The 23,365-nt window shown below is 38.9% G+C and overlaps 1 protein-coding gene across 1 annotated transcript in view; it reads left to right on the top strand.

Moving 5' to 3' along the window:
- Positions 1–23,365, top strand: part of cep112 (centrosomal protein 112) — a 547,625-nt gene that overhangs the window by 323,095 nt on the left and 201,165 nt on the right. Inside the window, exons 22-23 of the mRNA XM_043715232.1 lie at positions 11,274–11,381; positions 13,694–13,876. Coding sequence (XP_043571167.1) covers positions 11,274–11,381; positions 13,694–13,876 — 291 coding nt within the window. The remainder of the gene's footprint in view (positions 1–11,273; positions 11,382–13,693; positions 13,877–23,365) is intronic.

The following is a 23,365-nucleotide window of genomic DNA, read 5'->3' on the forward strand; positions in this document are numbered from 1 at the left end:
CCTTTATCTTCCAGATTTATCTTTGGGCATCAGCCTTGAACTGTTGGAATGCTGCTTTCTTGACTTGCAGCCTTGATTGGTTTTGCCAAGCAATGAAAGCTTGACAACTTTACACATCCAAAAATACATGCTAATTATTATTTTCGTATGTTGTCAAAAACTGTTATTAATTTTTAAACGCACATTGAAGAAATGAATCTTATGGTGGCAGGTAGGTAGTAGTTATTGCTAAATATTAGTTTGATGAAATTACTTCACTCAAATAGTTTAGCACGGGTTACAGAGATAATAAGCTATATAACCTCAGTGAGGGACTTTGGCTTAATGCCACATTCAGCTCGGTTGCTGATCACTAAAGCTGAAATGGTCATTACCGTTCCTCCTAATCATGATTTCAGTATGACTGCAGTAGAGGCCTCAGAGCCGTTTTCCTATTTTCCAATGGAACTGGCCACAGCTAGTTTCAGGCTGGAATAGGTCAGAGGCAGTTGACCTATTAAACCATTAAATTGAAGGAGCAATTTTTCAGAATATGACCTGTAATCTCTTGGGCTAACTGTGCAGTATTCAAAAACAGAGAAAAGACATTGAAAATATAAAAACCAATGTAAGAGATTTCTCAAAACTTGTTAAGTGTGCAATGTCACAAAGCTGGTTCCTTTTTTTCTAAAAGCTGTTTCTTTTCTCAAGGATACTATGTCCTTTTATTTTTCAGAGGGGTCGTAAATGCTCCCAGTGCCAATTAGACTGGTTTGGTACAGAGATTAAAGGGTACTGAGAGGTCTTTTTGTTTATATGTCAACAGATGAAAATTCAGGACAAAGTGGTCATGTTTTAGAAGTGACCTGTATAATGAAAGGGGAGTGGTCAGGTCTCTAGCTGGGCAGTTCAGTCCAAAACGAATTAGGAGTTCAACACTCTCTCTTTCTTTCTGCCCTTCTAGCTTCAACCTGTAAGCAACTGTTCCAATTCTTTTACTGGTCTTTAAGGGGTTTTGCTGATTGGGACTGGTGTGTACATTCGGAATGGCATAATTAAGTCTGGTTTGGATAGACTGATTCCTGTAGGGGTTTTTTATTCCATTCCTTGTGTAATTTTGTGAATACATTTCTGTCTGTTTTAAAACTTAGTAGTCAACCTTAATCTGGGCAATTCTCACTGTACACTTACCAAGACAAATTGCAAAGTTATGGTCTGGATTGCCTGCTCAAGAATATTTTGAGTGGTCTCGCCTAGTCCATAATAGATTGTGGGCTCTTTGTGGGACTTTAAACAGTGAGTGATAGGGCTAGTGAGGTATTTGCATCCCTGTCGGAGGATGTATCTGGGGAGTATGAGGAGATGAGAAAAGCCATCATAAGTGCAGATGAGCTTGTAGCAGAAGCCTCAGGAATCTAAGGAAGGGACCCAAGTCAAACCTACATTAAGTTTGAAAGGATCAAACAGAGAATGTCGACAGATGGATAAGAGTTTTAAGAATCGAGCAAACCTGTTATGCCCTTAGAGAGGTAATTATTTTGGAAGAATTCAAAAATTCACTGCCTGAAGTAGTGCGAACTCATGTGGAAGAGCAGAGAGTTAAAACAGCAAGGTTAGCAGCTGAAGTGGCTGATGATTATGAGCTGGTCCATAAAACACAGTTTGGCTTCCAGAATCAATTTCAGGCCATGAGGGATAGAAATTGAGGCAAAGAGAAATCTTCACGTGGAAACGGAAATGTAGGTCTCAGTGAAGACCATAAGGATAACTTACCACAGGGTAAAAAAGAAACCCTTGAGGGGGACAAAGAAGTTAAAAAGCTCCGGTGTTTTTATTTTAATAAAATAGGCTATACAAAATCAGTGTTGGAGGGCTAGGAGAAAGCCAGATGTTAGTGGGCGGCACGGTGGCACAGTGGTTAGCACTGCTGCCTCACAGCGCCTGAGACCCGGGTTCAATTCCCGCCTCAGGCGACTGACTGTGTGGAGTTTGCACGTTCTCCCCGTGTCTGTGTGGGTTTCCTCCGGGTGCTCCGGTTTCCTCCCACAGTCCAAAAAAGATGTGCAGGGTCAGGTGAATTGGCCATGCTAAATTGCCCGTAGTGTTAGGTAAGGGGTAAATGTAGGGGTATGGGTGGGTTTCGCTTCGGCGGGTCGGTGTGGACTTGTTGGGCCGAAGGGCCTGTTTCCACACTGTAATCTAATCTAATCTAAAACTGGACAAGCCCGGGTATTTTTTTGGACTAGTAACAAAAAGAACAAGGGAGGTTAGACAACTGCCTCAGAGTGTACAAGATGATCAGAGGTTGATTAATAAGGAAGTGTTTAAAAGTGCTTTTAGCTAAAAGTGCTAAGAAGTGCTTTTCAGGTTAAAAAATATAGATGCGAGGATAAAGTTTATTCTCATAGGCCAGGAGCGTAGGTAAGGAGATTACAATATTAAGGGACACAGGATCCTCTCAGTCTGTAATGCTGAAGGATGAGGAGATATGTACTCCTGAGGGCCTATTGCCAGAAAAGGTACTGGTAACAGGAATTCATGGTGAGACAAAAAGTGCTCAATTATGTAAAGTGAGGCTAGAGAGTCCAGAGAAGAGTGGAGAATTTGTGGTAGGAGTACTAGATAAACTCTCAGCTCCAGCAATACAATTCGTCCTTGCAAATGATATAGCTGATTTATCAGTAGATGTGCTGCCTACTCTAGCTGAAAAGCCAGTGGAGATGCAGGCAACTTAAGAAATGAAGAATGTTTTTCCAGGAAGTTTCCCTGATGGTGTGGTCACAAGTTCACAGAGGCACAAGTTGAAGCAAGAGAGATCAATGCATTCCTGTATGTTATTACTTAACTAATGATGTCTTAATGAGGAAATGGAGACCATCACACATTCAAGCAGATGAGAAATGGGAAGAGATTCATCAAATTGTTTTGTCAGTAGGGTATAGAAAGGAGGTGCTGCGAGTGGCGTATGAGCTACCACTTGGAGGTCATTTAGGGGTGAGGAAAATACAGGCTAAATTACAAAGACATTTTTACTGGCTTGGACTGCACAAGGATGTAGTTGAATTTTGCCAGCTGTCTCATACATGTCAGCTAATCTGAAAACCACAGGTCGTAATAAAACCTACACCTTTAATACCTATTCCATCATTTGAGAACCTTTCGCAAGAGTCTTAATTGATTGCTTTGGTCCCCTATCTCAAACAAAAAGTGGGAATAAGTATTTATTAACAATAATGGCTGTGTTGTCTAGATTTCTAGAGGCAAGCCCTTTATGCAACATCACAGCTAACGGGGTTGTAGAAGAATTGCTTAAATGTTTTTACTAGATACGCACTACCAATAGAGATCCAGTCAGATCAAGGATCAAACTTCACATCCAAACTATTCAAGGAGGTTATGGATAACTTGGGAATAAAGCAATGCAAATCTACTGCATACCATCCAGTATCACAGGTAATGCTAGAGAAATGGCATCAAACACTAAAGACCATGTTGAGGGCTTATGGTCAGGATTATCCAGATGATTGGGATAAGGGAGTTTGTACGTTTTGCCTCAGAGATGCACCAAATGAATCAACCAAATTCAGTCCATTTCAATTAATTTTTGGGCATGAAGTAAGAGGACCATTAAAATTAATTAAGGAGAAATTAATAAGTCAGAATTCAGAGACCACCCATTTGGACTATGAGTCAAATTTTAGAGAACGATTAAATAGAGCTGGAGAGTTGATTAGACAGCAGATTAGACAGCATTTAAAAGTATCACAGCATACAATGAAACAGGAAGTTGATAATAAATCACAAATTTGCACTTTTGCAATTGGGGATAAGTTATTGGTGAGTGAGGTGAACTACTTGATAAGGACTCCAGAGAGGAAGAAATCTCAGTGTGTGTCATGTGAATATGCTCAAAAGGTGTTTTGATCGGGAAGAAAAACAAGAGGAGAAGGTGTTAATAATTACAGCACAGAAGAAGAACCAAGTTCAGAGGATTCTGAATTGAACATTCCTCTAATCAAATTGGATAATGAGGAAGTTGTCAAAAATTAGAATAAATTATTGAGTAACCTTCCACAAGAAAATTGAAATGACCTGAAAGAGTTATTACTATCACATGGGGAGCTATCTGGAAATAAACTGGGAAGTACTAACCGAATTGTGCATGATGTAAGTATAGGAGATGCTGTTCCGATTAAGCAATATCCTTATAGGCATAACCCTCTAAAGTTGGAACAGGTTCTGAAGGAGATAGAGCGCAAGCTCTAAGATGGCATAATTGAAGTAAGTTACAGTGACTGAAGCTCACCCATAGTCATGGTGCCAAAGCCAGATGGTACCCAATGATTATGTGTTAACTATCTCAAAGTCAACACCGATACAAAGACTGATGCATATCCAATTCCATGGTTGGAGGACTGTTGAAAAAGTGGGACAAGCAACTTACATTTCTAAGTTGGACTTGCTCAGAGGCTACTGTCAGAGAGAGCAAAGGCAGTTTTGGCTTTTGTAAGGCCAAATTGACTATACCAGTTCAAAGTCATGCCGTTTGGTCTGAAAAACGTTCCAGCCACTTTTCAGAGACTAACTAATAAGGTCATTGCTGGGTTACCCAGCTGTGTTGTTTACATTGATGACCTGGTGATTTTTAGTCACTCATGGAAGGAACATTTAAAGCATTTATCAGATTTGTTCGATCGACTTCAGAAGGCAGGCTTGGTGGTAAACCTAGCTAAAAGTGAATTTGACAAAGCTCAAGTCACCTTCCTGGGCCATTTTATTGGACGTGGACAAATGGCCCCATGGGATGTGAAAACAAAGGTAATTGGGGAATTTCTCACACTGTCGACAAGAAAAGCAGTCCCACGGTTTCTGGGGTTGAGTGGATTTTACTGAAAGTTTGTGCCGAACTTTATCAGTGTGGCTTCTCCACTCACCAAATTGTTAAAAAAAGGGCAAGAAGTTTCAGTGGACAGCGGACTGTCAAAAGGCATTTTACAGCCTAAAAACTGTGTGAACCACTGCCCCAGTATTAGCCACATCTGTTTACACAAAGTTTTTCAAGGTGGCTATCGATGCCAGTGATATGGATGTCAGTGCGGTGCTCTTGTAAGAGGATGATGAGGGAATAGAAAGAGCCATTGGGTATTCTTCCAGGAAGTTGAACATTTATGAACAGAATTATTCACCGTTGAAGAAAGATACTTTAAGCTTGGTGTTGGCATTACAACATTTCAGTGTTTATATCACCAGCAATTCATCTGAGACAATCGTATACACTGATCATAATCCATTAACATTTATGGAAACATTTAAGGATAAAATGCCAAACTGTTCAGATGGAGCTTGTTGTTGCAGCCATTCAATTCTACAATTGTGCATGTGGCTGGTTGTGAAAACGAGATTGACAATGTGTTATCCAGACTCGAATTAGATACAGAGGCATTCGATGGCAAGTGTGCCAGGGCCTGAATTCACGTGTGGTTGTGCATGTTTGCATGTGTATAGTTAGTATCGTGTATATGTGTGTTAGACTACTGACCGGGTTTTTGAAGTGTTTTAAAATGAATCCATCTTTTGGTATTGATGGGTTTTTTTTTAAGGGAGCGAATGTGGCAACGCTGGTTCCTTCTTTCTAAAGGTTGTTCCTTTTCTCAAGGATACTGTGTCCTTGGTTTTTTTCAGTGTTCATTAACATTCCTGGTGCCAATTAGGTTGGTTTGGTACTAAGATTAAAGGGTATCGAGAGGCCTTTTTGTTAATATGTCAACAGATGACACTTCTGGCCAAAGTGGTCATGTTTTAGAAGTGACCTGTATAATGAAAGAGGAGTGGTCAGCTCTCTAGCTGTCCAGAACTAGTTAGGAGTTCAACAATGAGCTGTACAGAAACTCTCTCTCTCTTTCTGCCTTTCTAACTTCAACCTGTAGGCATCTGTTCCATTTCTTTTACTGGTCTTTAAGGGGGTATGCATATTGGAACTGTTGTGTATATTCAGAATGGCATAATTAGGTCTAGTTTGGATAGACTGAGTTCTGTGGGGGTTCTTTATTCTGTCCTTTTTGTTTCATTGTGTAATTTTGTGAATAAATTTCTGTCTATTTTAAAACTTAGTAGTCGACCTAGCTAGCTTACTCTGGGCAATTATCACTGTACATTTACCAAGACAAATTGCAAAGTTATGATCTGGGTTGCCTGCTCAAGAATGTTTTGAGTGGTCTGGCCTAGTCCATAACAACAGATCAATACATTTATAATAGCGAACTTTACTGTATACAAAATAATACTTGCAGCTGACTAAAGCCAATCCAATCTTAAAATAACTTTACATTTTATCTTTTTGAAGTCCCATTAGCCCATGTTATATCAGTTCCTTGTGATTTGCTTTGAAACAGTTGTTTTTTCCATATGGTTTATTTTCCTAAATTTGGCTTTGATTCAGTTCAGAGCACCCCAAACTCTAGGTCAGAAGTTGTGGGTTCATGCTGTACTTCAGATTCTAAACTCATAATCCATGCTGAGACTCCACTCCAGTGAAGGTCTGAAGAGTGCTGCACCATTGGTGCTGTATTTTTCAAGTGATTTATTTAAATGAGGCAGGTGTAAAAGATCCCTCTGTTTAAAGCTAAACTGAGAGCTTTCTTGTTATCCAAACCAACATTTACCCCTCAACTACTTAAATTGAAAATATGATTATCCTGTTATTCTCTCGCTGCACACAGATTAGGTCCTGCATTTCCTTTTATTTCTTAAAAAGAACTCATTGGTCGTGAAGGGCTTTGAGATGTCTTGAGATCATAAATGATGTGATTTAGATGTAAGTGCTTTCTTTTAAATTCAGCTCCAAACAGGAGCAATCCTCAGAATAGTGCTAAAGACTTGCATTCATCCACAAGCTCTTTCTTGTATTGCACCACAGTTTATGTACTTCACTCTTGCCTTAAAATTAGGAACCAGAGAATGATATGTGGTGATGGAAAGTCTGTATCCTCAGCAACTCGCATACTTTCATCTTTTTTTTGCTGGCTGCACCTCATGCTCATCCTCAGATCACACAAAGTTGACCGTGTAATTATTTTGGAAGTGTGGATTTTGTGGGTTGCATAATCCCTGCAGCACCATTGATTCCTAAGGACAAGTTCATTTTGCCAAGGGGAAAAAAATTAGCTTCAAATCAGGAAACACTCTTGAAAGGAATTCAGTTTTCCACTGTTACTAATTGATCCCAGCACAGATGCATAAGAATAGATTGCTTCCAAATGACATGCTTTGATGTGAGGAAAGCTATGAAGTCCAACACAGTACCTTTTAGACCAGCCACTAAATCTGTTTCATCGTTATCACCAGCTTTCTTGTCATCAGAGTCTGTGTTTATAGTCTATCAAAGATTGGGATAGTTTAGGCTTCGTTAGATATTAAGCTGGATTCTGATAAAATGGGGATATCAGTGGAGTAAGCTTTTTCTTGAGCAGACCACTGTAGCCATTAACCTGTTATTTCCCAGCGCACAATGCAGCGCCATCTGGTGAATATGTCAACAACAATGATTTGCTTGCAAGAAAAATGAAGTTTTCAAAGCTGACTTTTTTTGTGCGGAAATATTTAGCTGGAAAACACTCACCTCTGAAAAATAATGGTCAGATATCTAAATTTCAGTGAAATCAAATGTTCATTTTTCAGGTTTTGTACATCATCCTTAGCCAATAGACAATTGATGCTGTGAGATTTCACTGTCAATATTTAGTGGAATTGAGGGAAAATTAGGCTGGACTGGATTCAACTTCAGGTGGGCATATTGATGAGGATGCTTCAGTTCAAGCTGTAGATCTACCTTCATTTGTTTTCTCAGTAATTTTTGGATGGTGAGGAAGGAGATTTTCGGGTGTTTCGGTAAACTTGCACTTCGAGAGAAAGTGTGTAAAGCCACCGTGTCACTGTTCATGCCTCACTTTAGAAATCAGTGTACAGCTTTGCTACAGCTGCTACTGAACATTTGATTGGATTTGAGCTGAAGGCTCAAGGCTCCAGGACAAGGAAAGAAACAGCTAGCTGATGAGTGTACAACTACTTACATCAAACAACTTTAAGCCGGCGGTTAGTGGTGTCGATAGTAGTCATGATTTGGAGATGCCAGTGTTGGACTGGGGTGTACAAAGTTAAAAATCACACAACAGCAGGTTATAGTCCAACAGGTTTAATTGGAAGCACACTAGCTTTCGGAGCGACGCTCCTTCATCAGGTGAAAGTGGAGGGCTCAATCGTAACACAGAATTTATAGCAAAAATTTGCATTGTGATGTAACTGAAATTATACATTGAAAAATTGATTATTAAGCCATTCATCTGTTAGAATACAGTGATAGTTTCACACCTTTCACGTCGCTCCGAAAGCTAGTGTGCTTCCAGTTAAACCTGTTGGACTATAACCTGGTATTGTGTGATTTTTAACTTTGTACATCAAACAAGTGAGTCTTGACTGTTGAGGAGACCTGAAGTGATGGACTTATCACAGGCTGCTATTACAACATCAAAATAAAGGATCTCTCTCAGGTTCTGCTACATATGAAATATATTTAGTTGACTTTCTTCACTTCTCTTAGAAAGTTGGTAAGGATGATTTGCTAAGTTTGAAAGCATAATCAAGTTGTTACCTAAAGCTAAAAGGTATCTTCTATTTTCATGTTAACAAGTGAGAAATTTAAACTCTCATACACAAACAGAATTAGAATAATTCATCAACATCCTTAATAATTATCAGCTCTTTCATTCAGGCATAAATTCACACTTTTTAAAAAAATTAACTGACACACACACACTTCCATATGCAAAAGACCATCATCCTAAACAGACCTCCTACAGACTCATGAGGTCGCAGTCACACATTTCCATTGTGCAGTCACAAAGTTGAAATGTTTTAACCAGGCAGGTATAAACTCTTTAGTGCATTTCTGAACACATGTTTAGAAATAAATGTCACAATCAACAGTTCATTATAGTGAAATCCACCAGGTTTTTTTCCAAGTACAGCAGCTCCTGAATACTGTCCTAAACTAGATATCCTGCATTCATTTGCAAGAAAATCATTACCTCAATGATTTGAGATTTTCTTGAATCCTAGTTACTCATTATTACTTTGTTGATAGGTTTAAAACTTTTCTCACTTCTTTGCGGCTTCCAGTTCCCACCCCACCACACCTAACCCTTAACAACATCCCCCTTCCTACATGCTTTTTGCTGCCTCTTTATACCCCTCATATCTCAAGAGCTTGACAGAGTATACACTGAGAGGATGTTCCCCCTCATGGGACAATCTTGGACCAGTGGGTATAGATTCAGAACAAAGGACTTCAATTTATGATTGAAATAAAGAGGAATTTCTTCTTTCAGAGGGTTGTGAGTCTTTGGAACTCCTTGCCAGAGAGAGCTGAGGGGACAGATATCTTGTGTATATTTAAGGCTCAGATAAATAGATTCTTGATCAGTAGGGGAATCAAGGATTACAGGAAGAATGCAGGAAAGTGGATGTGAGGTATCATGATACTATTGAATGGTGGAGCAGGTTTAACGGGCCAAATGGCCTATTCCTTTTCCTATTTCTTATGTCTTATGGACATTCCTTCACTGTTATTGAGTCAGAGTCCTGGAAATCCTCTGTCTGTACTTTGAATGAACTGGTTATACAATGAAGTGCTAAATATTCTATGAATACCTACTAGTATGATTTAAAAGAAAGCATTTAATTTGGGGCTGTAATTTCTGACAGTTAACGATGGGACACCTTGCAGTGCACAAGGAATCTTTGACAGATATTCAAGTTTACTTTGTCAATATTAGCCTTTGCTGAGCTGTCATCATTCTGGGAAAGTATAGAGTGAAGCTTATCACTGGCCTAAGGGACAAGGACCTCAAATGCATTTAAATATTTTGAGTTGTCATTGACAAAGCTGCATTTTCAGACCAAGATGAAGTGATGCTCAGCTCAGTGAATGTGTGGCACTTGACAAGTTTGACCATATAGTGAGAAATTAATAGTAACAGAATTAGGCATCCTACAGAGAACCAACCATATCTTCTGTAAATGATTGTAAATAATGTCAGATGACCTCACTAACCAAACTTGGTAACAGCTTCTAATGGAGATTGATGTGTATAGTGAAGAAGGACTTCATAGCACAAGACGTCTGTGAGAAACCAAGGGTCTTCAAAGCATTGATGGCAAGTATATGCGATTGTCATGTTCTAGATGAGGAACATTAAGTTTATGCACCCGATTGTTGTTGGTAAATGAGTGAAAGAATATCAAAAACTTTTCACATTTTTCCCCCGGTGGTCATTATTTGCTGTTTCAAAAGACAGTAGCTTTCAATTAGCCTGTAATAAAGTGGTCCTAATGAGTCTTTGCCATTCTTGATTTAGTTGCTTTGAGTTTTATGATAATTTTGTGACCTGTCCCATTCTACTGGGCAAAACTTTGAGTCATTTCTGAGGACATCCCTCTGCACGGGTGAGATCAGCAAGGGATCATAGGATAATCTTCTTCCTTCACAACATAGAGCAATCCATTGGCTCAATAAACCATGTTGATGACTTGTCATTTTTGGGCTAATATTGTCAAGTGGATTTAAGAAGTTGGCACATTGCTGCAAATACTGATTAACATTCAAGAGTATCGTACAACTGAAGTTCATTGCTGTAAGGAGTGAAATTACAAAACAGGATCACAGGATTTAGAATCAAAAAACATGGCCGATACATTCAGCCACCATCTCACTGCTAATGTCAGTGTGACTAGCATTCACTGACAATAGAGTACAGGGCTGTTTTAACCAATCACTGTGTTTTTAAACCATTCTTTGCCAACTGCACAATGGGTTAACCTGCTGCTTTGTTGGTTCCAGTTTTCTCTATATAATTCACATTCCTTAGATCAGTCTGCTGATGCCTCAGGGACAGAATCTGTAACTGGAGGAGGCCTTTATGCAAAGGAAAATGGCAAATGCATTTGAAGTTTGTTTCTGATCCTGTTTTGATTGATTTACTTTGTCATCAGAATTTTAAAAACTTTTCCTATGTAATTTTTTTTAGTGTTCCTGGTGTTTTCATAAAATGAGTAATCAAGAATATGCCTTGATTTTATTCAAATAGAAATCAAAAATAGTGGCTGCAACGTAATCAAGGTTTACTCCCCACCTGGACACACTTTATTTAAAACTGTATTTCATATTGTGAAGTAGTTATAGATTTTTGTCTCTATGACTACAGTGTCAAATCAAAAATTCTCTCTTTTGCATTTTATAGATGGAGAAGGTTGAGGCAGATCTAAGTAGATCAAAATCTGTCCGAGAGAAACAATCAAAAGAATTCTCTTGGCAGTTGGAGGAACTCAAACAGCGATATGAACAACAGGTACATATAATCACATTCTTTTCGACTTTTATGGAAACAAAGATTCTAAGTCTTTTCAGGAAATGCTTAGAATAATTTTGGTCACTGGGGATTCAGTGAAAAACAATAATGATTTTGATTCTCCCACATTATCATTACTCTGCACTCGTTGTATTAGGAAATATATTTGGAAACTAAACATTTTAACATTCATGTGTATTATGTGTTGCACTGAGTGACCAATAATGCATCTTTAAAGATTTAAGGGAAAAAAGAAGAGCAAAAATCTATTTGCTTTATAAGGCAGATGACTGAACCAGAATGAATGGAAGAATGAGGACAAGGTGCATTCATTATTGTAAACAGGTGCAAAACATTGCCCATGTTGAAGCTAGTCATTATATTGATTCGCGTAGAATGAATACACCTTCCAAATATTATTGACAAAGCTAGCACAAAAAACATCTGCTATGAAAAATGGCTTTTTATGTCATGATATCTGAAGACAATGCCCCAAGAGTCACTGATTAACCTTTTTTGGCAGGATGGAGAGAATGAAGAAGGAAATAAGATATAGCTTTGCACTGCAGGATGTAAAATTGAAATAATGTGCTTGTTGTTAATTAGCAGCAACAATTAGTACCTGTCCAGTGCACCTGTTGTATTTTAAACCGGACATCAGTTTTGCTTTAAAATTATGAGCTCATGTTTCCTGTCATTGATGAGCACAAAACTCTTAACCTCAAAATGTTGTCTGCCATTGCATTTCTCTTTGTCTTCCACTACATGCTTAATCCCTCTTCAATTTTTCAAACATCTTTCTCTTTGAAATAATAAATAATTGAGGTATGTAGGGCTGCGTCATGAACGTAAGCAGCATTGATTCAGTTCAGTACAGGGCAGTGGAATCGAAACTGATGAATATTAGAGCAGTGCTCCACAACGCGGGTTTGAAATATACTGAAACACTAGCAAAGTTGTCGTAAACAGCAAACCTTGGCTTTATTGTTTGCATGCAGAGAGAAAGGAGGGACAGCATTACCACATTTAAGATTGAATGTGTCTACAGTGAAATGTGTTAAAAAAAAGTTCAAATTGAGACGTCCCTTGGGGTCGAATTTATTAATTGGTTTCAGTTTGAAAGTTGCCTAAGGGTTAAGTACTCTTAGAATGCCCTGCGCATGTAGAAGCATTTGAGAGTGATCTAGCCATCAGCTGTTATACAAGAGAATGTCTCTGCTTAAAATGAGCTTATATCTTTTGGTCCGAACGACATCTCGATGAAAATCAACCAAAACTGAAGAAAAATGTAAGTGACTGTTCCTAGCAGCTGTGTGGCCTGGCATCTGCTGGAAATCTGGCATCCTGCAGGCCCCTATTCATCACCTGCTTCAAAGCCAGCCTAGCTGCCTATAGTCAGAAGGCCAGGTAGGGTGCCATTGTGCACAGTCTGGGCGGATTAGTATCAAAGCAGTAGAAAGTAGGCCTCGGTTTCATACTACCATTCAAACCTAGTGAGAAGAGCTGAGGATTGGCCAAGGTCACAGTATCCAGCTTGGTAGAGACTGAGAACAGAATATTGGGGAATAGACTGCTTTATGTGTAATCATAGCGAGCTACCAGCACAGCAGGCGTCCTGCTGAACACGTAAGTCTGTTTATTTCAGAATCACGTAGCTGACAGCGAGATAATGCTCCGGCTTTCATGTAAAAACGACTGTAAATTGGTTTATTTTTGTCTGCGTGGAAATGGAACTGTAGAATCGTAACCTGCTGATTTTTCCACAAAAATAAAATCCAAATTCCATTCTGTAAAGATTTAAAAAGAAAAATCCTTTTGTGCGTGTTTTCATTGAAACCTCATTTTTAATTTGAATAGCTGCAGAAATCGGCATTTAACGGTTCAAATAAGGATTAGGTTTTACAGTTTTACAGAAATATAGTTTTAGGCCAGTTATTTCAGCAACAGGGAAATATTATAAATGTAGCCTGATTTTTATGAAAGTTGTTCATCGATTTATTGCATTTCTGCTCATAGGTGTTATGGAAAGAACTGGGAAAATGATCAGTTTCCAAAAATGGTGTGGGAGGGGTGGATGCTAGTGAGCAGGTATATAATGAGCAAATTCAATGGAGTGCTTTAACACCTGCAGAGGGGTGTTGGCACGATGACACAAATTCTGTTTTGCATTCTGTTGGGGTACAAAAAGGAAGGAGTATCTTTGACAAATTGATCAATTTACAAGGAATTAGAGGGAAAATGCAGCAGAAGAATTGTTGTCATGGTAATAGTGATGTGGTATTGATGAACAGGACTCTTCCTTGTCCAATCAGATAGTAGAATTGAAGCTGGAGCATGAGCAGGAGAAGACGCACCTATTCCAGCAGCACAACGCGGAAAAAGACAGCCTGGTCCGAGAGCACGAACGCGAGATTGATAACTTGGAAAAACAGCTGCGTGCCGCCATAGTGGAGCATGAAAACCAGACTCAGGAATGGAGGAAGCGAGACTCGCAGGTGAAAATGGCTGACGTCTTTTTTTTGTTTATTTTTATTAAATAAAAGAAAAATCTTCCTTTAAGTATTTGCAAATATGGTAATAATGCAATTCGCTTTTGGGATGTTGGAATTATGCGCCTGATCGCCGATTTAGTGGGGGCGTGCAGTCCTTCGCGTTTGAGTCTTCAAATGTCGAATAGGGATAAATAAGCTTAATCTGCAGAAACTGCAGGTTGCCAGCTTTAAAATGTCCCCTGATGCGACAGAATTTAGCCTTTCACTTTCACCTGGAGTCATGGTTCCATTATTTTGGATTTCTTCCGTTAACTGGGAATCATACTCGGTCTTTGTCATACGCGTAAGTCGAATATTCACGTTTTATCATTTATTTTTATTTTGCTCTGTGGGAAGCCATGCATTATTTTTATTCCCATCAGCCACATTTCACCCCCCTGCCCTCCCCCAAATCTTCTCCCACAAATCCCTCATTTTTGCACTACTGGATATCCTGACAGTGGAGTGTTCTTGAATTTGTGCGGTTTAGACATATTGCTCTCCCCTAGAGTTTTTTTTGTTGCCTTTTTTTCTCCCCCAATCCTTGAACTTAACAGTCACTGTTGGAAGCCATTTGACAGAATAACCCCCAACTGTGGACACATTTGAACCATCAAACTTACGGATGAAATGTGCATTGTCAGCATGGAAAATGATTTAGATTAGTTCTGAGCGTTTTTACAAAAAAAAAGCTTGCAGATGCGTTGTGTTTTGAGCTGTAAACCTAACTCTATCAGCAGGAAGGAAAGAGGCCTGCTTGAAACCACTGCAGAAAGATTAAGGGAATGCGGTGAGATTATGCTCGATGTCTGCATCTCTGGCAAGTACAGTAAAACTAGCTCAAAAATAGCCTCCAATGATGCTAAAATTTTTCTGTTGATATCTGAAGGACGCATGTTTGAAGAATACTGATTCAAAGAAGGACAAGTGAATTCACTGGAAGCAACCTAAAAGTTTTACTGTTTCCTTGCACATTGAATTCCATACCTCAGCAATAGATTTAAATTATTCAATTCCCTAAAATATGGATGGCAGGGTCTTTTCTTTTCAACCAGTTTCAACATGTTGCCTATTCATTCCACCTGAAGGCATCCACACTACTCAGTGCATTATCTTAATTTTTTTTTCTAAAACATTTTGTTATGAACAAATAAAGGGACCATAACTTCGGGGATCCCGGTTGTTTAGTGTTGAGCGTGAATATGAAATTGTTTCCAACAAAAAAGTATAAAACCCAATGCATTTGCAAGGGCGGGTCCGTAGGGCTGAGTGTCTGCATTGTGTGGACTGAGCAATTCAAAGCTTTTGAAAGATGCCAAGTTCCATACCAAATTTCCCGTTTTGGGATGACGTCTGTTGGCTTCTACATACACCTGATGATTTTGTTTAAGCACTTAGGACAGAAGACTACACTAACAGCCATTCTATTCCTTTTAAACTATAGCACTCATGAATAGAATGTTTTCATCTGCTGTTTTTAATTTACGTAATTCAAGCTTGTCAAATCGTTTACCAGGCCATATAAGTCTTCTTGTTGTGTTCTGTTAGAGCCATTGATTTTCAGCATTCACTGGCACACCATCTTGAAAAGGCTGAAATTGTAATGAAATCCCAACTTCTTAAACGTTGGGCATGCAAACCTAGACAGCATGTTGGAGAAATTAATACATTATCAGACTATTTATACAGGGATAGTATCAATTGCATATTTGAGTGAATTTTATTATGAGCAGCATGAAATAAGCTTGATATTTGACAGAGAAGCAATTTTATAAGGGATCACCGGACGAATCAAAGACATTTCATTTCATCCACACCTTCCTGAAGTCACAAACGAGTGACTTGAACAATTTAGTAAATTTTTATGTGCAGATACACTATTTCATTTTGCCTATGATCCATTGTCCGTGAGATTCTATCTCGTGCCCATCTGTTTGTAAAATATGAGTTAGGTGCATATAAAATGAATGCACTGCTTCTAGTGGATGTCTTAAAATGGTATTTGCATTTGGTTTTGAGTATTATTATCTCAAGACCAACCAGCTGTCCATCAAATAATGTGATTTTATATTATTCTATTAAAGCAGTGCATTGAGATAAAATATTTAATTCAAGTAAATATGTGAGTTAAAATATCATGGTTTGTACTTTCCCAAGCTGCTTCTATTTGCCCCAGCTATCAAGTGGTATGGTAGAATCATTTTCAACTTGCTAGTATCTTCAGTAAGATTTGTTTGATCATCCCAAATTAAATATTGAAATATAGCTAAAGGATAAATTTATTTCATTACCGTTGAGTTTTGTTGAAGAATAGCTTGATGATGTCAGGTTATATTTATTTAACAAGTATTTGAAAATGTTTTGCTAATCTGAGAAGCGAAAAAAGAAAGAAAATTGAAGGTTGGATTGAGAAGAAAGATGTATTTTCTTGGACAGGTTGAATGGCGGTTTGAAGATTAACATTATCAATATTTTATTTTGTCTTTGCTTATGTCAGTTTGGTAGATGTGTTAATTATTGCACCTCGAACAATCTAATTTGAACTTGTTGATCTGTTAAGATTATAAAAAAGTATTTCTTTGTCCATTGAAGCTTATTCCATGTTAGAGTGTTCATGTCATGCAATCTGTCAGAGCAGATGTGGGTTGGTATCTTTAATCAAAGGATTTGCATGTTGTCAGGGAATTTTAAACGTACTTTACTTTGATAGTGGTACCCTTGCTAGTTCATAATTCTGTGTTTTTTAGTATATAAAAGTGAATCTCGGATTTAATGTAGGAGGTCTTCATTATCGAGCACTAAATCCTGACTTCGGAGTGCATCAAGGAAGGGAGGATTGGAGGATTTGAATAATTGAGAGTAAAGTACTGATCCTTTTAAACCCAAGCCAAGTTTTGATTGGGAATTTCATGATTTGGAAACACTCATGATAAATTAAATTTCAATTAATGAAAATGAATGTTCCTTTTTCCAGTACGTCTTCTGACATGAGAATGAAGAGCATGTACTTCGTGCTTGAATTTGATCACATTTTCCCAACTAAAGCATAATACAGAATGGCATACTCATTATTGTCAAGGTTTGTGGTAAACAAGCTGAAATAGGACAGGTAGATACAAGGTGAGCAGCAGAACAAATACAAAGAGATGCCTGGCATAACTTCAAACCATGTAATATCAATGTCAAAAACAGAGACAACCTACTAGCTGGTGATATGAGCTACCAAGCAACAATATGTGGCCATGTCAAACGTTCCAAGCACCAGCACATAGCTCTCTTGAAGGAGAGTGGAGAATATGAAATACAGCAGGATGTTGATCTTAGACAGGCTGATTTTGTCTGTGAACCATCCAGGAGTTATCGCCTTTTTGTATCAGTTGTAACAATCATCAGTGCATATAATTCTCTTTCCAATAAGGTTCATTTGCTTTGAGTTTGAAGGATTATACAATCAGTTCGATAACAACTGCAGTAGTTTAGTTCATTCTGGGAATACCAATTTTATCACTGTTAATTCTGTTTTTGTAAGATATTGTAAGATTTAGGTATCTATGCACTCTTTTGTTTCTTTTGTCAGCAATGTATTATCAGCAGGAAATTTCGCAATGTAAGGATAAAATATTACAACAACATTCGTAGTACAAAGGCGAGAAATGGTGGATGCTGGAAATCTGAAGTGAAGAAACAGAAAATGTTGGTTATACTCAGCATGTCTGGCAGCCTCTGTGGTGGAAGAAACAAGAGTTAGCATTTCAAGTCTGTAAACTTTGATTCAAAACACCATCAGATTATCTTGTAGTGATGCAAGGAGAACTCTCTGATGATAAAGTAAACTGTAAATCCATCCTTTGATATTACTGTCTTCAGCGCATGAAGCGTGAGTTCACCTCGCTGTACCTTCAACTCTCCCCTATGTCTTATGGTATCCTCCCTATCCACTTCACAAATGTGGGTCTCAGTATTACTAGAGTGGAACTTCTTACCTGCAACTTTCAGCTTAAAGTAGTTTTGACCTATAAGTTTCTGCAAGTGCAAGCTAGTAATGGCTTGGTGACGGTAGCCATGCAGCTCGGACTTCAGTCAGCCACAGGACCAACAGTCCATCCTCTTAACCAATAAGCAGGATATCTAGCATCGGCCATTTCCACCACCAACCCCACTGCCACCACCACCACCACACATGCATGCATGCACGCATGCTCACAGAGGTAAATAAATAATGACGCATCAATTGACACCGATATTATGCTGCCTACACCAGAATGCAGCTGAAACACTCAAGACAGTGAGAAGCCCAATGTTTTAGTGCCTTCATGAAGAAGCACAGGAGGAAAGGGACTAAAATGCCCCATGTGCATTGAGGGCATTCCCCCCGAAGCCAAGATGCCAGTCCAGTGCTCCATCAACATTACCTGCTTGACAGAACCTGGCCGCTACCTGGCTCCTCTTTGTCCTACACTCCTAACCCCTCTCCCCCACTGTTACCTGGACTCTGGGATCCCTATCCAGCCTAAAAACCCAAGAATTACCTTCCTTTGCAGCCATGATCCTCTTCAAGCAATACTGGCAGCACCGGCTGTAGAGCCCTGCCTTTCAGCAGGAGGTCCTCCATTTAGGAAGTGTAGCCTCCTCCAGTGCCACAGCTGTAGGTTGGGCTTCCAATGAATGAGTCGGCTTCCAATCAACTTTTCTTCAGCTGGGAGTTGGGAAGCAAGCCATGTGACTTAATCAGGTAGAGAATGAGAATGAACAAACAATGGATTAAAAAGGAAGAAACAAAGAAACAGAAGAGACTAACAAAAAATGAAGTAAGATTTGCAATGTTTTAAATTTCTGAAAGAATCTACCATATACAAGAATAAGATTCAGTAGTTTAATTTTTTTCCTGATCTGTAGGGGTTGATGAAGATTAGATTAATAATAGTTGTACCACGAACAAGGTACTTATGTAAAGTGCCTATTCAATTTCTCTGCAAGTTCTTTGTTCTTCATGATTCCCAAAGATGTTACCTTCTTGGTTCTGCTTTTTAATTTAGCCCCAGCTGGATCTTTCCCCTCACATTCCAAGTTCACAGCACAGATGAAATATCCTGAATCTAGCTACCAAACAGGCAACACAACCTTTGGAGCTCTCCATCCTGGCCACACAACAGTGAATAGACACTATACTATCCCCGATTACAATTACGTTTCTCTTTTGTTTACCTCCACCGCCGCCCCTCCCACCCCCACCCTTGAATGGCTCCCTATACTAGCATGTCAATTAAGAGTATGCAGATAGTATGGCTCTGATATGTTGTGTCCCTAAGAAGCTCCTATGTTTTATTATACTTTCCTCTGAACCATGATGTAAAAGGCTGAGGAGGATACTTGAAATATGTTTAATGTTCCATTTGTACTATAATGACATACAATTGAAGTTATTTTGTCCACTGATCTTTATACATCTCACATAGCTGAAATGAAATTTGGCAAAGTTTTTACAGGCCACTGTCAATACCATCTCAGACTGAGCACCAAGCAGTTCAAAACCACTGCTGAAGATAGCTGTTTGTTCACTGAAGCTTCAGAATATAGTATGTCAAAGAATGACAGAAAGCATGTCAAGGACGTTGGTAGGTGCAAACGTCAGTCTATTCACATGTGCAATTACACCAGCAACCATATTTGGACGACCCAGTGCATCTGCCTTACAAGAATGTATTAAGCTGACTGTACAGCCTCCAAAACAGCAAAACTTTTACCTGCTGCAAAGGCACCTGCAACCAGTCTAAATAAAAGGAACGTCCCCTTTTTCCTCAGCCCTTTTGCTTTGACCTTTTGAGACTGGATCAGAAATGAAATGCAATATCTTCAATGTGCTTTCCATTTTTATATCAAGCCAATAACATAGGTCAGGTTAGTCAAAATTTTAATTTCCTTTCTTGTTGACTAATATCAATAGCATAAGGTGGCTGGATGTGTTAGCATCCTGTTGAAGTTGTCCAAGTAGAGACTTCTTGATGGTGATATATTTGAATGATTTATTATCACTTGTATCTTACAGTGAATAATCCAGTAACATAGTAAAATACAGTAAAAAGCTCCAACTGTCGCCACAATCCGGTGCCATTTTGAATAATTTAAGATTAGAAAGAATAAAAAGATATAATTAAAAGAGATTCCATCTTTATTCCGCCACCTCCGCCATGGGTTCGGAGCCTTGAGTCAGCTCAGCAATGAAACTTGCTCTACCACACCCCTTCCATCACCTCGCTGCTGCCTTCACTGGAGACACCAATGTTGGAGTCGCCATTCTTCAGGCACCATCTCTTTGCCACTGGGCCTACCTCACTGACACTGCCGCTGATGCTGGGCCCCATGATAAACCCACACTCTTCCTGCTGCCAGTGCCACCTTGTTGATAACCAGCAGTTATTCTAGTGTGCATCCTGAGTGGCAGTAAATAACCAAATAGTGATTATACATGTGAATTCTTGAATGATGTAAACAATTCAATGGTGTAGGTTGTGACTTGAATATATCTGCTGATGGAGGATCTGCAGACATGAAAGCAAAGAAAGTGGGAGAATTTAGCATGGGCTTACAGCAAAGGTAGAATGCTTTGGCAGGCCAACATGCAATGACCTGCATATGTGGTGTGTCTTCCTTAAAAATATCGATCCTTGGTTAGTTTCTCTTGGGAAACTCCTTACAATACGCTACTTTTTTCTGTATCTGTTCGGGGTGCTAACGATATTGTTTACCCTGGCTGACTGCTTTTGCCAGAAATATTGTACTGCACTCCTCAGAGATTGGTACCCACAAACTGTCAAACAAGAAAACAAATCCTTGTTAATTCATACAGCAGCACCTCAGCCATGAACAAGACTTGAGTCTGCTCTACATCACTTGACCACAGGTTCTGTTTCCTGCTTCCTTGAGTTTTTATTCCCAGACTTTCATTATGGGCCAGATACTTGCTGTGAGTAATTAGATAGCTCAACCACTGAATATCACACTAATTGGCAAAAACTATTCTCAAAAATATTGTGGAGAATCACACATGTGGGACAGCTGAAAAGGCAGTCATGTAGTTCAGAATTTCAGTAGTGTTAAAAAAACTAAGGAAGTGGTTAAATCTATATACATAAAGAAGTGACTTGCTATTGGAAGGTAATCAGAGTACAATATTAGAGTGGTGCGATGTAATAAAGATTAATATTACCAGTGGGATAATTGTAACATGGTTGTTACTATGGCAACTGTGAGTTGTGAATTTTAATTTCTTAGATTATATATTCTCTATAATTTGAGTGTTTTTCAACTGAATATAAATATCTTCCCCAATTGTATCAAATAAAAAAACATGTTTAATGATGGGTTAGATTGGAAGGAAAAGCAATTATAAAAATAACAATTACTAAATTGCCAGTGAATTTATTCAGTATGATTTGAAGATGCATCAGAAAAGAGAAAATGTGGGCAATGTCATATGTAATGAGTGTATGCCATGCACAACAGTGCTTGTGGGATTGTAAATTGACAAAGCTGGTAAATGGAATTTCAAAGTGCATTGTTTTGTCCAGTTATTTTAGGGTTAAGTATCATAATAAGATTATGTGATTTCTAACAATTTATAAACAGCGGTTTGAGCTGACTGGATCATTAATTACTGAAGAAACCTTAAGTGGGTTGTAGTCACAGAGCTGGAGTTAATTATGTCAGTCCAGGATGTTTTTATTTTTAACACAGTGTCATAATGGCATGAAAGAAGATCATCAGGCCCATGAAGTGCATGTTGATGGTCTGCAGCACAATTCAGTAGTTCCATTTCCGTGCACTATTCCTGGACCACTGGAAGTCTTTTCCATCAAGGTTCAACAATTTCCTTTGAAAGTATTGCTCATCTTCAAAGATGAATACTTGATGGCCTAGACAATGTTTTACATATGTTCGCCATTGGTTTTACTTTGTGCCTCTATTTATGAAGGAATGCACTGGAAATCTAGTCACACTGCTCCATAAACTGCACCAGAATTCTCAATATCTTTTTTTTGTCACCGGTATAGTTAGTTTGCTTTATTTTATTATTGCTATCTAGATCAAGAGATTTGCACCAGGTTTCCTTCTGTTAGTTCAAAAGCAGCTTGTTTATTAGAAACAAACTTATGCTTTAACCATATAGATAATTGGTTATCAACTAAGCTATTGTGCGAAATTGAACTATATTCCCTCTTTAATCCAAATACACCACAAGCATTCATCTGCAGAACATCACAAGTGGAAAAGTAGGGTACACCTTTTGATCAAGAGACCAAACTAAAATGATAGAATGAGTTGACTTTTTCACAATTCCTTTGGTTTTCTGCTGAGATCACATTGTTGTTGGCCATAGACCAATGGGAGACCCTCAGTTCAGTAATCAGTCATTTAGATATAGGTATCATGATTGAGTTAACAGCTCAGCTTTCAGTGTTTACAAGGAGATGATACATATTGAATACTGTAGCTTTCTCTGACTCTCAGGAAATACTTAACTGAGATACTTATTCAACTGGTTTTATTTAAAGAACTTACACAGTTAATGGTAGGGCTGTCGGTAGTATTGCCGAACAAAGAGACCTAAGCGTGCAGGTGCATAGTTCCTTGAAAGTGGAGTCACAGGTAGACAGAGTGGTGAAGAAGGCATTTGACAGGTTTGTCTTCATTTATCAGTGTATTGAGTATATGAGTTGGGACGTCATGTTGCAACTGTACAGGACATTGGTGAAGCCACTTTTAGAATACTGTGTTCAATTCTGGTCTCCCTGCTACAGGAAATATGTTGTTAAACTTGAAAGGGTTCAGAAAAGATTTAAAGGTATGTTGCCAGTATTGGAGGGTTTGTGTTATTTGGAAAGGCTGAATAGGCTGAGGCATTTTTCCCTGGAGAATTGGAGGCTGAGGGGTGACCTTTGAAATTATGAGGAGCATGGTAGGGGTGTTCAAATTGGAGGGCGTAGGTTTAAGGTGAAAGCGGAAAGACTTAAAAGAAGCCTAACGGGCAATTACTTTTCAAGCAGAAAGTAGTGCATGTATGGAAGAACATGCCAGAGGATGTGGTGGAGGCGCTTACAATTATAACATTAAAAAGGCATCTAGATGGGTATATGACCAGATTAGATTAGATTCTCGACAGTGTGGAAACAGGCTTTTTGGCCCAACAAGTCCACACTGACCCTCCAAATAGTAACCCACCCATACCCATTTCCCTCTGACTAATGCACTTAAAACTATGGGCAATTCACCTGGCCTGCACATCTTTGGACTGTGGGAGGAAACCAGAGCACCCAGGAGAATGTGCAAACTCCACACAGATAGTCGCCTGAGGCTGGAATCAAACCTGGGACCCTGGTGCTGTGAGGCAGCAGTGCTAACCACTGAGCCACCATGCCACCCTGAGAGGATCTAGAGGGATATGGGCCAAATGCT

This window comes from Chiloscyllium plagiosum, chromosome 24 (assembly GCF_004010195.1).
Source record: "Chiloscyllium plagiosum isolate BGI_BamShark_2017 chromosome 24, ASM401019v2, whole genome shotgun sequence".
Lineage (NCBI taxonomy): Eukaryota > Metazoa > Chordata > Chondrichthyes > Orectolobiformes > Hemiscylliidae > Chiloscyllium > Chiloscyllium plagiosum.